We start from the raw sequence: 18,485 nt of genomic DNA on the forward strand, positions 1-18,485 counted from the left end.
TTACTGAGGTTTTAAGCCAATGAATAGACACAACCATAGAGCTGCCTGACTTGAAAAGTATTATGTTACGCAAATTCACTTAAACAGCCTCTTTACTCCTACATCCAACCCTTATATTTAAAAGGAAAGGGGAGGCACATCTCTAGCACAAACATCTAAAGCACAGCATTCCTGTTTTGTATTTTTAATTCCATTGGATTTTATGAGTAAATTGAACCATATTAATTTTAATTCTATTTACCCATGTGTGTGCGCGCACTGGTGTTCTTATAGACTACTAAGATATTGCAACACATGCAAATAATGTAATTTCTATCTACTGGTTTACATGCTGTCTTAATAAGCATCCACAATAGTCCTAAAAACCATGCCTGAAAACTGACTTTGACTCAAAATTTCCAGTTGACAGCTCTCCTTTTTTTCTTTGGAATGCCTCTCTCCTTACTTTCCATCAGCTGTATGCCTCCTCTCTGAGCTCTGCCACAAGTCACATGCATGGCCACCTTAATCCCCATTATTGTATCTCCGGAAATTGCCCACACCTCATTTCAAAGATCACAACTTCTCCTTTAAAAGACATACCCATGCAACCTGACAATACCTAATTTGCTGTAGATCATCTATTATTACCCCCGACCTATGCATGAATTCTCATGTCCCTCCCTCCCACCAAGGATCACACCTAACTCCTATTCTACCACATAGAAACTGAAGTAGATTTATGGCATGGTTTTTTTAACAGCACAAGTCTAATTCCAGTAAGCCAACAATGACACCCCCAAAAAATCCTAAGCCTGGATTCCGGAGCTGCGTTCTGTCTGGCGTAAAGTGCTACAACACCTCTTCAGGGATAGTATGTGCTCTATAAATTCAATTACAATACAATATATAACCCTCCTGCCTCATGCTAACACTAGTTCCATAACAATCTGCAGTTGGGCAGTTGATTGTAGATCATACAAACTGTGTACAAATGTCCTTATTCTACCTGACACTCTAGCACCCACATAGAAAAAAACTGCTGTGGGTAAGGTCCATCACCCAGTATTGTACCTGTCCACTGCAATAAACCAACCATCACCAACTCAACAGACATGGAGTAATTGAATAGATCTACCACATGCTACTGGCCAGTGGAGGACACTGTGAGTCCCAACTAGCTGCATACTATGACCTCTTTTGACATCTCACAATGGCACTCAGATATGGGATGATAGTAACAAAGTCTATCCAAGCAGCTCTCTGATCCATGTCTCCCTCCAACCTATACATGCTGAGAACCATAAACTGTAAACAAGGAGTGTCAGACAGGACAACCCAGTTCAGTAACCAGATAAGCGGACTATGAAAATAAGAAATACCATAAAGAGACCTGCAGAGCTGCTCAAAGTTGCCAGCTTACTGAAAACCATAAACAGTATTCCTGTATCTCACACTTTTTCATCCATCACACTGCTAAGCTTTGCGTCTCATAACACGAGAACTACATCTCGATGGTCATCACACATGACGCAGAAACACTTCTATATAGGACCAAAACAAAGGCAATATTCTTGCAATCACACACACCATACACAGTGTAGAGTAGTGTGCAACTCATGTGGCAGGCGCTTTAGCGCCCCAAATAAGGGTGGTAAGCCATGTATAAATGTAGCAATGCAATACAATGAACATTAAGAAGTTGGTGTTCTTTGCCTAACCAAAAACATTGATGCAATATCTGTTTAATCCACAGTGAGGACGTTTACATGTTCCTTTATATGCTCACTTTATTTACATTAAACATCATGGCCTCTACGGGGTTTAATCTCGTTCTCTTCTTATTTTCAGACAACGACTCTTTCAGCCAAGGTTGCAGCAAGATCAAACAGAATAATAGGAAACCTCATGCTTAGCAGGTGAGGCCATGTTGATAATGTACATGTTTTCTTTAGCTTTTCATTAAGCAGAAACAGTCCTAAATCGAAATGGTACAGATGGGTCGCAGTAGTGGTTTGTAACTTTTAGGGAATTGACCAATTCGGCTGTGACTGTCTCATCGCCAAACTGAAAGCATGAAACATGGTAATTTCTGTTAAATTGTTTGAAGACGTTATTTTATTAACGTTAGTAAATAAATTTATAACTGGGACTTCTTGTTCATTTTACATTTTTGAATAGCGCGGTACTTATAAGAATTCCCATAAGCTTCCACTGTACTGTTCCGCCCTTACAGAACTTCTCAGGGATGTACTCCTTCGAGATACTCCTCCTCATCTGTTGACGGTCTCACTTGCTTCCACCAACTTTTTCCCAGTTACTTCTTGATACTAATCAGTCACGAACCCCGTTTATCTGTAAACTATAGGTATACTGCATATTTTGGTAGTATAATAATAGTTTATATTTATTTCCTCATACTTTCCATAGACTTTTACTGGTATTAAATACCAAATTTTGCTGCACTGAATTTATTTTTGTGGCATTTTTGCGCCATTAAACGTGCACTTTTATGTAGGCTCACACTATGAAATCCACCAGGGTTTCGAGTATCACCTTGCATAACCTGAGCGCTCAGTGCCCAGTTCTGGGCATTACTTTAACAACCAAGTGGTGTGATAGTCCATTCGGTTTCATTACGTGGAACAAATACTACAACAACTACTACTATGCTATGCTTCCATAGGCTGAAAAGGAAGAATGGAAACAGACGTTCCACGTGACGTAGGGCTAGGCCACCAAATCACCTGGTGTTTGCATCATTACACATATACCCGGAGTACTGCTCCCCACCGCTCAAACATATCAGCAGTGTCCTACCGCCAAATCCTCAAAGCAGGCATAAAGCACACCCATCGTCGTCTCCCAGTTGTACCTTGCTTCCTGGCACATTTCACTTCCTCACATTTCTCAGACATATCTCTCTCCGACTTAAACATGCACATGTGGCATGCTCCTCTTCCACCCAAAAAATTATGCACTGAAACAAGAATATCGCTCCTCTTCTCGCCCCAAAACAATCCCCATATAGGGCAGCGTGCCTTCACTCGAAAGAAAAACCTATACCAGGCCTTTGTTCCTCCTACAACCCCATAAAAAACATGTGCATTGCCTCTTTCTATCTCTCTCCCATAAATTATTAATGCTTCTCTCGTAACTGTATACAATTTAGTGGTATCTTCCAGTTTCTTTATGTTCCGCCTCCCCAGTCACATGGAATGTTCCCATGTCTGGTAACTCCGTTTAGAATGTTGGAGGAAGCTTTAAGAGAAAGTTGGTGTGAGGCATTTTAGAGAGAGAGAGAGAGAGAGAGAGAGAGAGAGAGAGAGAGAGATTGGCGGCATAACTTTGTGTACAAATAAACTACTTCATATTTATACCTGCATACCTACTTTACCGTTCGCATATGACTCAACGTCACCAAGGGCTCACTGCTTCAGGGCTTTTCTTTTGCAAATCCTCCATTTAAGGTGTGTTAATTCAATTGGATCAACTGAAATTACTTAGGGGTCCATCTCCTTAGGTTGTTAAACTAAAGCCCAGGGGTGGAGCTCGTGACCTTGCTGACATTGGGTTATAGAGGAAAGTTGTACATAAATATTTTAAGAAGGGGTGCTTTCATCCTCATTAATGTCAAAATAATTTTGCACAAAGGAGAAAGAGGGTTAAGGCTTCACCATTGTAAACTGACTGACCATACAAACATGGAGTATATGTCTAAAACAAATGCAACCCAAGTTGATTCCTATTTGTGTTGTATATTAATTGGACTGCCTCACTGTATTAACACTGTTGCTGCCCTACTTTTATGACACATATACTTATCATCTTTCTCCAACCCCTCCAATCTGAATACCCATATGTGATAAGCATGAGTTGTGCATGCAAGTGTGCAGTCTTTCTGTGCTGCACTTACTGGGCTTTGCAGGTTTGAGAAGGGTAGGAGACAAACCATAAATAAATCTTCTTTTGTGAATCTTTTTGAGCAAGGATCAACACTCCATCTAAGCATCATTTATTATCATTTTCGGAAGTGTAATGTTAGATAGCAAACTGTGACTTTGAGAAGGATTCCCAATCCTTTTCTGTGTTAGGGAATGGCCCTAAACCTTGTGACCATTGCATATTAGTATCGTATTCCTTGCCGTCTTCCTATTTTGCTCATTATATACTGGATGTACATTTAACACATTGCATTTTCTTGCAGGTTAGAGCTAGCCTTGAAACATTCTGATGTTGGCCCGTTCTCGGTGAGTGTTTATGATATAAATAAATTCTCATCTCATATGAAAAGAGATTAGATTCATACCCATATCCACCGGTGGAAGAACTCCCACATCCTTGTACTGCTTATAGTAAGCGCTCTCATGTTTCTATGGATTCTAGGCGTCTCATCCCTGATTTATAACATACCAGGACTACAAGTCCCAGATGCAAAGAAAATATCCTGCACTGGCCCATCTACGGCACATGGAAATGGGAAATATGGGAGCTGTGCACAGTGTGCCTCCTAATTTACACGAGTTACAATCTGTTCATAACAAGCATTGGCAAATCCAATAGGTCTCGCCTTTTTTGGTATGTTGTACTGCACAGCAGCAGCTCTACAACATGGCTGAAAGTAAAAAAACAAAACAAAAAATGATGCGTTCATGACTAACCGAGCCATACTGATTTAATTTTCTTTGTTTTCTTTTGAAACAGTAAATCTTTCCAAGTAATAGTGCATGTGTTGTACCTGGCAGGAAATGATTAGAGTTTACACCTCTAAGCCACCCTCCAAACCCATCTTTCCTAAGCATCAGGAGTGCTTATTGATTAATACTCTTTTCAGAATTGTATGGCCGTCTTGTAGATGGACTGGAACCGAGAAGACAAAAAAACAATGTAATTGAATGATCCCTTAACCCCTTCGCTGCAAGGCCTTTTCCCCCTCAGGTGCCAGGCCTTTTTTTGGCTATTTAGCGCAGGGCGTGCTTGGGCCCTCATAACTTTTTGTACACATAAGCTACCCACGTCAAATTTGTGTCCTTTTTTTCCAACATCCTAGGGATTCTAGAGGTACCCAGACTTTGTGGGTTCCCCTGAAGGAGACGAAGAAATTAGCCAAAATACAGTGAAAATCTAGTTTTTAAAAAAAAATGGGAAAAAGGGCTGCAAAAGAAGGCTTGGGTTTTTTTCCCTGAAAATGGTATCAACAAAGGGTTTGCGGTGCTAAAATCAACAGCTTCCCAGCTTTCAGGAACAGGCAGACTTGAATCAGAAAACCCAATTTTTCAACACAATTTTGGCATTTTACTGGGACATACCCAATTTTTATGATTTTTTGTGCTTTCAGACTCCTTCCGGTCAGTGACAGAAATAGGTGTGAAACCAATGCTGGATCCCAGAAACCTAAACATTTCTGAAAAGTAGACAAAATTCTGAATTCAGCAATGGGTAATTTGTGTAGATCCTACAAGGGTTTCCTACACAGAATAACAACTGAAATAAACAAATATCGAAATTGAGGTGAAAAAAAACAGCCATTTTTCTCTACGTTTTACTCTGTAACTTTTCACTGCAATGTCAGATTTTTTAAAGCAGTATACCGTTACGTCTGCTGGACTATTCTGGTTGTGAGGATATATAGGGCTTGTAGGTTCATCAACAACCCTAGGTGCCTAGAGCCAATAAATGAGCTGCACCCTGCAGTGGGTTTTCATTCTATACTGGGTATACAGCACTTCATTTGCTGAAAACCTTTGTATTTCCAAAATGAGCACAAGATTAGGTGTTGAGGAGCAGTGTTTATCTGCACATCTCTGAATTTTGGGGTGCCCATACTAGCATGTGAATTACAGGGCATTTCTCAAATAGACGTCTTTTTTACACACAGTCTTATTTGGAAGGGAAAAATGTAGAGAAGGACAAGGGGCAATAACACTTGTTTTGCTATTCTATGTTCCCCCAAGTCTCCCGATAAAAATGATACCTCACTTGTGTGGGTAGGCCTGGTGCCCGCAACAGGAAATGCCTCAAAACACAACGTGGACACATCACATTTTTCTACAAAAAAACAGAAGTGTTTTTTGCAAAGTGCCTACCTGTGGATTTTGGCCTCTAGCTCAGCCAGCACCTAGGGAAACCTACCAAACCTGTGCATTTCTGATAAATAGAGATCTAGGGAAATCCAAGATGGGGTGAATTGTGGGGCTCTCATCAGATCCTGTTACTCAGAATCCTTTCCAAACCTCAAAATTTGCCAAAAAAACCCTTTTTCCTCACATTTCGGTGACAGAAAGTTCTGGACTCTGAGACAAGCCACATATTTCCTTCCACCCAGCGTTCCCCCAAGTCTCCCGATAAAAATGATACCTCACTTGTGTGAGTAGGCCTTGTGCCCACGACAGGAAATGCCCCAAAACACAATGTTGATATATCACATTATTCCCCAGAAAACAGAGGTGTTTTTTGCAAAGTGCCTACCTGTGGATTTTGGCTTCTAGCTCAGCTGGCCCCTATGGAAACCTACCAAACCTGTGCATTTTTTTAAACTAGAGACCAAGGGGAATCTAAGATAGGGTGACTTGTGGGGCTCTCACCAGGTTCTGTTACCCAGAATCCTTTGCAAACCTCAACATTTGGCAAAAAAACACTTTTTCCTCATATTTCAGTGACAGAAAGTTCTGGAATCTGAGAGGAGCCACATATTTCCTTCAACCCAGCGTTCCCCCAAGTCTCACGATAAAAATGATACCTCACTTGTGTGGGTAGGCCTATTGCCTGCGACAGGAAATGCCCCAAAACACAATGTGGACACATCACATTTTTCCACAGAAAACAGAGGTGTTTTTTGCAAAGTGCCTACCTGTAGATTTTGGCTTCTAGCTCAGACGGCACCTGGGGAAACCTATCAAACCTGTGCATTTTTGAAAACTAGAGACCTAGGTGAATCCAATATGGGGTGACTTGTGGGGCTCCCACCAGGTTTTGTTACCCAGAATCTTTTGCAAACCTCAAAATGTAGCAAACCCACTTTTCCTCACATTTCGGTGACAGAAGGTTCTCAAATCTGAGAGGAGCCACAAATTTCCATCCACTCAGCATTCCCCCAAGTCTCCCGAAAAAAATGATACCTTGCTTGTGTGGGTAGGCCTAATGCCCGCGACAGGAAATTCCCCAAAACACTATCTGGACACATCAAAATTATCAAATACAAAACTCCCTGGTTTCGCTTGGGGCACCTGAGTTTTTGGTCCGGGGCTCAGCAGCCATCTAGGGAAACCTACCAAACCCACACGTTTCTGAAAACTAGACACCCGAGGAAGTCCAGGGAGGTGTGACTTGCATGGATCCCCCAATGTTTTCTTACCCAGAATCCTCAGCAAACCTCAAATTTAGCTAAAGAAATCACATTTTTACCACATTTTTGTGTGGGACCACAGCACCGGGACAAATTTCCTACCCCGGAACGTTCTCCTCAGTCTCCCGGTAAAAAGGATACCTTAGTTGGGAAGAGCCAAAAACATGTCGAAATTGAGGGGGAACCAAAGTGGGTCCAAAAGGGCAGTTTGAAAAAAAAACATTTTTAAGCTGACAAGTGCAGCAGAATTTTTATCGGTATAGATGAGACAATGCTGGGTGGTAGGAATTTGGTGGATTCCTGCAGATTCTGGAAGGTTCCATCACAAAATTGTGGGAAAAATGTGTGCTTTCCAGCAAAGTTGGAGGTTTGCAGGGCATTGTGGGTAAGGAAATGGTGCGGGTGCATATGAAGCACACCACCCTGGAATCAACTAGATGTTTTGTTTTCAGATGTGTCTAGATCTTGTGGATTTTTCTACATGGCAGCGTCCCAAAGTAAAAAAAAGTGCAGCCCTTACCATTCCAAGTGGGACAATTTTGAGAGTTACCAAGCTCTCATGGCCCAAATGTAAAACAAAAACCAAAAATAATCAAATGTCCTCTTGCTTGCCATGGGATAAGATGTTTTAGTGTGAGGGGGAGAACTGAAAGACTGTTAGCCCCTTCAGTTCGGGTGGGGGCATAACCAGGCCCATACTGGTTGGTAGCCACCACCCCACTATTGTCTTTTATTTTTTTTAATTCCCTGGCATCTAGTAGACTTTCTGTCCCCACAGGTGTGGATTGGGGGGTAATTGCCCAATCTGCCCAATGGTGGGCAGAACAACTTTGGCCCCATTTATTTGGGGTGGGGGTATGGCCTGACCCCCAACCTTTTATTTTGAAAAAAAATCTTCCCTGGTCTCTGGTGGGTTTTCTGCCCCCCCCTTGAGGCAGACAGTCCTTCCAAAAATAGGCCAATCTGCCCCCAAGGAGGACAGTTATGGCCAACAGTAATGTGTCCCCATGGGGAGTGACCCTTGCCCAAAGGGCTACCCCCCAAACAAAACACATACGTACACACACACCAATCCATGGTGTCTAGAGGGTTCTCCCCCCGGGGGCAGAAATGGCCTAAAAATAACTTGGCCCCTGGGAGCGACCCTTGCCTGAGGGATCGCTCCCCACACATAAAAAAATAAAAATAAAAAATAAAAATTATCCCTGGTGTCTAGTGGTTTTCTGCCCCCCGCCCCCCCCAATCCCCCGGGGGCAGAAATGGCCTAAAAATAATTTGCTCCCCTTACGTGCAAGTATGGATAAAATAAATAATCCCTGGTGTCTAATGGTTTCTGGCAGAAATGGCCTAAAAATATTTTGCCCCCCCTGGAGTGACCCTTGCCTAAGGGGTCGCTCCCCAAACATAAAAAAATAAAAATAAACAAAAAATATATATATCCCTGGTGTCTAGTGGCCTAAAAATAATTTGCCCCCCTGGGGAACGGCCCTTGCCCAAGGGGCCGCTCCCCTTATGCACAAGTATGAATAAAATAAATAATCCCTGGTGTCTAGTGGTTTCTGTCCCCCCCTGGGGGCAGATCGCAAGGCCGATCTGCCTCGAGGGGGGGGGAGAAAAGGCCTAATGATAATTTGGCCCCCCAGGAGCGACACTTGCCTAAGGGGTCGCTCCCCAAACATAAAAAAAAAATGTTAACAAAAAATAATTTGCCCTGGTGTCTAGTGGTTTTAGGCCAATCTGGCCTAGAAATAATTTTCTCCCCTGGGTAGAGGCGCTTGCCCAAGGGGCCGCTCCCCTTAACTGAAATATGCAACAAAAAATATCCCTGGTGCCTAGTGGACATTTCTGCAGCCCGATCGCATTGCGATCGGGCTGCAGAAATGCTGTGAAAGACAAGAAAGGAAAGGAAAGGTCTTTCCTTTCCTTTCTTGTCTCCCCCCCACCTCCCGGTCGAAAGAGAAATGCAAAAGCATTTCTCTTCTGGGATCGCCCTGGAAGCAAACTTCCAGCATAATCCGAGGTGACCTCTGATGAGGTCAGCGTGCAATTTGTGCTCTGACGTCATCACACGTCACTGGGGGAGTGGGGGGGATCGGGGTGCTAGCGCTCCCCCCTTGGGCCGGGTGCAGGACGAGCTGGTCTCGTCCAGGGCACACGGGAACAGTGGGGTTAAAATCCTGAAGCTTTTTGGATGGGCATCAGCCTATTTCCATCCACCGGTTCCACCACCTTTTTGTGCTCTCTCTGAAACTAAACATGAAATAAAAAGACCTAGGGACTGATTACACCCTTGGGGGAGGGGATTACTCTGTCACAAACGTGACGGATATCCCGTCCGCCATATTATAAGATACATAGGATATAACAGAACTTGTATTACGGCAAGTAGGGTCTCGGTCACGTTTGTGACAGAATAATCCCCTCCACCAAGGTCGTAATAAATCCCTAGTAGTCTGATTATGAAAGTTTGGGCTGTGGATAAAAATCCTAAATAAACAAACAAATACTGCATTAAAGAGCGAACAACACTGGAGTCTCTACGCACCTTTTACTGTGCTTACAATAAGTAGGGAGAGGTGAAACAATCTTGTGTGGGTAATTATAAGAAAATGAAAATTGTTTTTAATATGGAGCACTTCAGCAGTTTCCTAATTTTTCGTCAGATGGAAGTATTATTGCCTGTAATGTACAAAAAATCATAAATGCAATTTATTATTTCCAGTTACCACAACTTCCTTTTGTGCATCACACATTTATTTACTTATTTATTTTAAGCGTTTCTCTTGCACTAGAGGCCGCCTAAATCACATTCGAGGCCTGAATTGAAAAGGATAAAAAGCCCTTTGCCAGACAATGAAAACATGAGAGGCAGAATGCAGTTTGATGCATAGGGTGAACATAGAGCTAGCATTCTTTGGTCACTGTAAACTAATTTAAGAAAAGATAATTTCTTCTGTTCCCTGCTTACGGCCATTTTATTCCATTATCATCTCTTCTGAAAAAAGGAAGTCACGTTTACACATTCACCTCCCCAAAGCTAGCATATTAGAAGTGTGTGATAGAATGAGCCCTGGCACTCTTGAGTCCACTGTGAATTCACTCTTAGCAAGTATTCACTAGCTGCTGCTTGGCTCGCACTTTAACCAAACTATGTAGATTTTATCAACTTGATTTACATCAATAGTCTCCAAGTCTCTCATGACGCTCCACTCAGGCATGAGTTCGAAGATAAAAGCTTATAGCATTACATGGAAACTAATGTGTCCAGGACTTTACAGAGATATGAGCAGTGGGTTCAGTCAAGGACAAAAATAGAAAAACAGGATCTGCTGATTGTCTCCAACTGCTCAGAAGAGGCTGGCAAATCATTTTTATATATGTCACGGACAAAACATGTCATGGCCTGCCTAAGCAAAGGATGTGGTTTTACTGTCAGGGATGCAGAGTTTGAATTGGGGAACCAGTTTCGAGTCCCGGCATCAGCTCAGCATCTTTTGATCTTGGGCACATCACGTAATCTCCCCTTGCTCAATAATCCTGCCCCCCGATATACCTCCGTAACAAAATGTTATTCAGAGATTTTCATTTTTTATTTGTGTTTTTGGATCATTAGGGAAGCAATTTAGCTTGGGTAGACATTGCAGATCCAGGCTGAATTTTTCTGGACGACATTTTCAAAAATGGCGGATGTGTTGCAGTAATGATGAAGTATTTCAGGAACCATGAGACCTATATACATCAATCTGGTATCAAAATATAGGTTTTGGGAGTCAAGTAACCTTATAGAGACAGAAACCCTTCAACCATTTTCCAAAATGGCGGCTACAATAGGGGAAGAACAGACATAAGTAGAAAGGAAACAAATAATAATGTTTTTTAAACCTTTTATGTATACATGAAACAATGTTTATGATCTGAATATGACAACAATTATGTTAATCACATCTGTTTTAGAAACATTTTCATAGTTCACTTTCTTTCGGCAATCGCTCCTGGTACATTTGGAGAATGTTAAAAGAGCATATTGACAGGGACATCTTGTAGCACAGTTACATGTACATGTAAGTTCTGTGGTTAGAGGCTTTAACATTTTGTAGGTTTTAGCACCCCATCAATATCTTTCCAGTCAAATTAACCTGGATCTTTCTCTACATATGCATGATACAAAACATTTACAAATCTTCTGATCAAGTGAAAAGCTCTTTTCATGTGTCCACACACAGAATATGATGTCGGTGGAAGGTAACTTAGCAGGATTGATCTCTTGAACTCACTTTACCGCAGATTGTCAAATGTGTGATAGTCAGAACTTGTTTTTCCACAGATGCACAAGGTATTTTTCTATCTCTTTAGAGTCACCTTCTTCATCTGGCTCAACAAATCCTTTTAGAAACTTCACAAGTTCAGCTGTTAAAGCTCCAAGCTTTGTTTCAATTTTACTCATAGCGTCATCAACCATAAGAATACTTTCCTTGATAAGAACACTGGGCATCTCTGGGTCAAGTTTCTTATACAGAATATGAAGCCGGAGTAAGTGTCTTTTCTCCCCTGTTCCATAACATATCCGTAACTCTGACAATCCTTGACTTATTAACATTGCAACAAACCTAAGTAGCAGAATAATAACATATGTGTCATTTGACAGTACAATGACTCAATTGGAACCATTTCAAACAGCCCACTCAACATGTAGCACTACACGAAAGTCAGCTTCCTCCAATGTGCTGTTAAGTTCTTGAACAATAAGTCCAGTACTTTTGGAATATATCTCTGCAGACATCAACTCCTTATTGACAATCATTCGACTTGCAATAATTGGAAATTCAGTGTTCATGAACCATCTGAAATGTTTTGGCGAGTTAACATCTCCAAGTTCATCTTCTTTGGTATAGGTGTCGAATTTTTGATGCAGGCAAGGTCAATTGTTCCATCTGTAGACATTCGTCTAATTCTCTCACATTCTTTGACAGATAGTTCAAGATAACTTTCAAAGACAATGTGCAGTTCTTCAAGGTGCACACTGACTTTGCTATCTGTAAAACAGTCTGAACAACCTCTCTGAAGTTTTGAATGGATGAAATCTTAACCATTCGCAATTGTGACATATAGTCCACACTAACAGCAGTTTTCATTAAGGACACTTTTCAATTTGAAATACTTCAAGTGAAAGGATTTTTTCAAGATCTTGTATGAGTTTGTGCTTCACTGGTTTGGTTGCAGCATCTCCATCAAATAATTGGTTTGTTGGAAGAAGATCCTGCAACAGAATGTCCTTGATACATTCACCCCTTTCTTTTGCTACATCCATCTCTCTATGTGCTTGCAAAAGCTGTTCTTTTGTCACCTGTTCTGTAGTGGCTGGTTGGATGAAACTCTTACTATGGCATTTAAAGAGTGGAAGTTCCGCTTTAGTGATTGTCAAACAGCTTTTTCTCTTTCAATACAAATATTTACTGCGTCAGTTTTGTGTATAGTTTTGATTCATGTTCCAGGACATCTAGTAAACATTTCTTTGTATCGTTATCCGCATATTGTTTGGTCACCAAGTTATGCATTTGCACCTGCTCAGTGCTTTCAAAGGGGGTTTCCTTGCTGCTACATGAAATAAAGCAGGCTGTCAACATGTTTCTTAAAACGTTCCCGTCTCTTTCCCATGAGTATGGGGTGAGGAACAGTTACACGATGGGCCAATAATTTTGAATTTTCCCTCTCTCTGAAAACATTACAAATAGAAAGGACTTCATGGCAAACTATCTGCCTTTCAGCAACATATTCACTTTTACGTGTTGGAATAACAATTCCCTTGGTGCGTTTCTGTGATCTCTGGGTTTTCTGTTCCAGTTTCATATCTGGAGCAACAACATTGATCTGTCTCTCTCTGTCTTTCACCACAAAATGTCTTTGGATGAATTTTCTGCAGACTTATGTTTTTTCCACCTCTACCTTCTTCACCTTTTGTAAATACCAGGACCCATGTATCAGATAGATTATGCAATCAAATTTGCAAAACACAGTAATCTGTGACTCCACAATCTTCATGTGCAGCTCCCAATTACCTTCCCAATCAGCAAGTACCAAGATTTTCATTAGAGCTATCATGTGTGAAACATTTCCCCAGTACTTGCAAAGTTCTGAGTTTTCTTCACATTTTTTGACAAACTCTATTAACTTGGTTTTCCGGTTTTCTGATTTTGAACTGAGTTTATTGAACATTGTCTGGCTTTGCATTATGTCTTTTTAATTAAGTGCACTCTGTGCCTTGTTCTCTTCTGAGATATAATATGCAACACTTAATTCGTCATTCTTGTTCCAGAAAGCATTCCAACGCAATGTTTCTATAGTCTCAGATATCATGAGCATACCTTGTAACGATAAACGTAATGAGTTATGCTCAATACTGACTGGACAGTTTTGCTTCAAAGATTTCATCCTCAATAAGTGCATTGTCTATGCCACATCCACTGAGATACCTTCCTGCACACCACAATGCAAATTTTGTCATGTGGAAAATGCCCATCATGTGATAAATATCATCAAATTCTACTGGATTGCTCATAAAAATGTCAGCTACAATATTGAAAACACCTTCATTCCAGAAAATTGGCAGGATAGGCTGGTCTTCAAGCTGAGCACTGAGAGTGCAAACTTAACTGAAGGTTGGTGGTTACATTACAGCTGGGAGCTCATTATACATTCATATTTTCAAATGTATTCATACATGCAGTTTGGGTGGGCATACAAATCTGCTGCAAATACATTCACCATGCTGTTTAGATCAGGTACTTGGCTGAAAATTTCATCTTGGAAGAAATTAGCTGCATATACAAATATGTTTGCCCTTTGAGACTCACATACTCTGTACTTTGTTCTTTCATCAATCCCTTTGGCTCTTGTTCTGGTTAAACCAAAAATAACACATCGAATATCCTCTGCTTTCTGATTAGTTGTTGGAGGTGGACAAGGGGTAGCCATTGATCTTCTAAGTGGATGGGCACTGGTTTTGGTTCTCGTTACTTTCGCAGAAGACTCAGATTCTTGTTGTGATTCTCAGGTTTCTGCTATTTTTTAACAAACTTTTTCCAGGCTTTTTTCCATTGTATACGACTTGTAGCACTTGTTTTTACAATGATAAAATATTTGATCCTGTCCACCCATCAGTTTCAACTTTTGTGAGCTTCGTCTTGCCGTATTTCTGCAGCATCTCAAACTCTTATCTGTCCACTGTGTTGATGTTAGCTTTTCTTTCGGTTTAATATGGCATATGTCCCATTTTTCTTTGTTGAAGCTGTCCTCAGATTTTGTAGTTAGCAACACTCTTCAGGAAGTAAAGATCCCCTGCTGCCACCTGCATTACTCTTGTTTACGAATTTGAATCACCGGAAAACCTGAAACAAAAACAATGTTAAAATAATTACCAGTATGGTGGCTAAAACACATCATATTTGAGCCACCATTTTGGAAAATGGTGGAAGATTTGCTCTGAGAAGTTATTTTCTGTTCTCTATATGACTACTTGACCCCCAAAACCTATGTTTTGCTACCAAAATGAAGTATATAGGTCTCATGGTTCCTGAAACATTACATCATCACTACAACACATCCGCCATTTTTATAAATGTCATCCAGAAACAATTGTCCCGGATTAGCAACGTCTACCCAAACTAAATTGCTTCTATAATGATACAAAAACACAAATTAAGAATGAAACTCTCTGTACATCAATTTTTTATAGAGGTATCTCAAGGGGCCAGTATTATAATAAATGAAGGCGACCTTGTGTAACTTAACGGGTGCTCACATAAAGCGCTCCAGTTTTGTTAGGCCGAGTTTGCGCCATGCATAAAAATATGGAAGCACACAAGTGAGACAGTAGCTTAACAGAGGTTGGCCAGAACCACCATATGGCTGAGAGAGACATGGGTTGGTATAGGGTGGGGGGTACTCCCAGAGAAGCATACACAAAAGTCGGCTGTATAAAACCTGCACTCTTATGGAGTGCTTGAAGAAAAAAAAGAGTCCACGAAAAGCAAGGACTCATGGAAGTTCTGAAGGAGTCAACCAGAGAGGTGGTAAAACATCTATGCTCCAGGGAAGGGACAAAGGCATGCTGGAGGGACTAACAGAAACAGGCCCAACTAAAAGAAAGCAAGCAACTGTGATTGACAAAACAGAATGGCAGTGGTAAGCAAAGGGCAGCATGCACTGCTACGTTAGCTTAGAGCATATCCCCAATGTGTCTTTGCAACCACACAGCTGTGCTGTTTAGTAGCATGGTTACCTTCAACCTAGAAATTGCATTGCCCATAGGAAGAATCACTATATTTAAATTTCCAATCTACTTCTCACCTAAAGTAAGTTGGAATTTAATATTAAAAACTAAAAATTAATTACTGCAAGCATACCTCAATACATGTTTATAATCTTTTAAGTGATATATTATCAATTATTCCTAAATATTGTTGCTATGGAAAGTTAAAATTCCTAAATATAGAGAAGCAACCATTTATTTAAAGTATAGAAAATTAATGTCATACAGCTTTTCAATTAATTTTTTACTTCTGTCTAATATCTGACTTTTGTATTTTGATGGGAAAAGATTGTATTTTTGATTTAAAAAAAGGTTTGATACTCCTTCTTTGTTGGAAGGTTAGGGGCTGCTTTATACACTTCTTTGGAGTATGCAGATAGTATTTTTGGTTAACCTGCTCCCTCAGTGGCAGAAATTTATACCAACCCTCCGTGGTTTTAGTGATAGCAAGATGGAACGTGCGCATGTCCAGCATCTTGCCAGCTATCTAGAGTTCACCTTAAACAGTCACAACACAGCAGATATGTTGACCTTCTAAGGGTCCGGAGAACGGCTCTATACTAAGCAAATTGCACAATTCTCTGGATTCTCACCCTGGTGTGACTGCAATATTCCTTAAAATATCTGGATCCTTCTGTACCCTGAATTGACTAATGATCCTTCTGTAGTAGGAGATCTCTTATTTAAATGTGCTTTTTGTTTCCAAGGTCATATAACATCGATCCATTCTAACAAAGGGGCTCCATTCGGCTTCCTGTGTGGCTGCTGTCTTTGTTCTCCAGTGTCACTCTTCTTGAAAGGCCATTTCGCTTCAGTGCTAGGCAGAACTCCCTGTGCTGACTACCACTATGAACTCCTTTATTCTCCTTATGTCTCTGTCTGCTTCCCACCTTTGGTCTGAATCCGTCCTGCCATTGCGTCTACACGTTTCATCCACATTACTGTCCGTTCTCCATTCCCCTTCGCTGTACCCATATGACCTTATCTCCCTATCTATGCACTCGCATTAACTCAGCCCCCCCGAGGCTGTCCCTACATCACCTTCCTTTTTCAGCATCCACTCTGTTTAATACCACGACCACCTTCCTCCGGTGTCCAAACCATTGTGTCACCTTGGTGCAATTCCTATGCCCGCTCCTCTATGCCCTTTCATTGCTACAGAGCGTTTCCCTGTCTCTGTTCCTACTCATCGTCCTCTCCCTTTGTCCTCAGCTCACCTACCTGAAACTTCGAATTGCTACCCTGCTTTCTGTTTCTGGGCCCATTTTCACAGCACTGCCCTACAATTGCCTCTTCTTCCCGTCTCTGCCCTCTCTTCTACACTACCTGTCTTTGTGCTTGTGTAGTACCTGGGATGCACTCTTATTAGGTATTTTGTGTGAGGGAGACACTCAGAAAAGGGGGATGTCTGTGCAGCTGGGCTGTGCAGATTGTTGCGTTAATCTATATTCTCAGCACGTACACTTCTACAGTGCGGCGAAGTACTTGCATTTCATTTGAATTGTCGTGCGTGTAGTGGCATAACTAGTGTGTCATGGGCCCTAGAGCAAGGAAGGACATATCCCCCGGCCACTGTTTGCTGTGTGAAATACAGCAATAACCCGGTTTCAGTGGGCCTCTCATCCCTCTGGGCCCCCGGTGCCACTGCACCTGATGTACCGCTGGAAACTACAACTCAAGAGACTGTCTTAGGAGCAGCTGAGGAGCAGTCTGAGTTCGGACATTGTATCATATGATCCATGTCGTATTTACTGTACATATGGATTCTGGTGCAATAAGCACCAAAATCCATGTGTTACTCCCCCAAAGCATGTGATTGGTGGTTTTTATTACATCCAAAAAAATAACGAACTCCACAGTATCGTTACCTATCAGGTGTGATAAATAGCTCCTCCGTTCTGACAAATTTGGAATCAGGGCCTAAGAGTTTGTATTGAAGACTGAAAGGAGCTGCAGACTATTTTGTCTAGATGAGACCATTATGTGTTGTCACAGAGAATAATTTTAATTTAAGATAAATCGACCAAGCAATTGTCATATGTTATAATATGGAAAAATGCCCCGATGTTCAGAACCCTGTTGTGGATTCCGATAACCAAGGTTGTGTTTCTCAAAGGGTAAACAATGCTCTAACAGGATATGTAGCACTGGGGAAGAAACACGTGTTTCCTGTTTGAAACGTTCTGAGAAGCCAAGAGGCGGGACAGAATGAATGAAGAGGGTGACTGATGGAGGGCCACGACAGCTGACAGGGAACCTGAAAGGTCTATGTTATCTTGCAGACAGGTTTCAGTCTCAAGAAATGGAGAGTCAACATTTCAGGAACGGTTCCACCAAAGCCCAAACCTACCCTTCCCACAATGAATGGTGTTGTGGAGCCTGTTTGCAAATATACCCACATGGTTTAAATAGCACATATGATTAATAATGATGAATGTTACCAACTTGGTCACTGTATTTTCACTCTTAGATTAATTTGTTCTTCTCCCTAGGTGTCCCTGTTGGATATTACTGTGAACTACTACATCTCTCACATCCTTCTTCCTCACGTTAATGGTAAGTCGCTAGCACAGACAATGGTGCAAATGCAGGTCGCACTTTGTTGACGATGGTTGGTGCGTCTCAAGTGACCTGACAATAAGTGGAGACTTGTGCTGTCTTGGGGTGCGGCGTCTTGGGGTGCGGCCGAAGCGGGGTAGGTGAATGGAGGACGTGTGCTGGTAGTGCCTTTGAGGGTAGAGTGTTTGATAAAGGGTTTCCCACAATTAAAGTGTGCCATAGTGGGCACCTGGGCCTCATCAGTGTGTGTCAAATATTTCTGCAAGGAAAAGGACATGTTAAAGGGGCAGGGAA

At 41.5% G+C, this 18,485-nt stretch overlaps 1 protein-coding gene across 1 annotated transcript in view; it reads left to right on the top strand.

Moving 5' to 3' along the window:
- The window catches only part of LOC138304050 (bactericidal permeability-increasing protein-like), a 324,414-nt gene that overhangs the window by 254,550 nt on the left and 51,379 nt on the right, over positions 1 to 18,485 (top strand). The window contains exons 11-13 of the mRNA XM_069243745.1: positions 1,831 to 1,898; positions 4,187 to 4,229; positions 18,125 to 18,188. Coding sequence (XP_069099846.1) covers positions 1,831 to 1,898; positions 4,187 to 4,229; positions 18,125 to 18,188 — 175 coding nt within the window. The remainder of the gene's footprint in view (positions 1 to 1,830; positions 1,899 to 4,186; positions 4,230 to 18,124; positions 18,189 to 18,485) is intronic.

This window comes from Pleurodeles waltl, chromosome 7 (assembly GCF_031143425.1).
Source record: "Pleurodeles waltl isolate 20211129_DDA chromosome 7, aPleWal1.hap1.20221129, whole genome shotgun sequence".
Lineage (NCBI taxonomy): Eukaryota > Metazoa > Chordata > Amphibia > Caudata > Salamandridae > Pleurodeles > Pleurodeles waltl.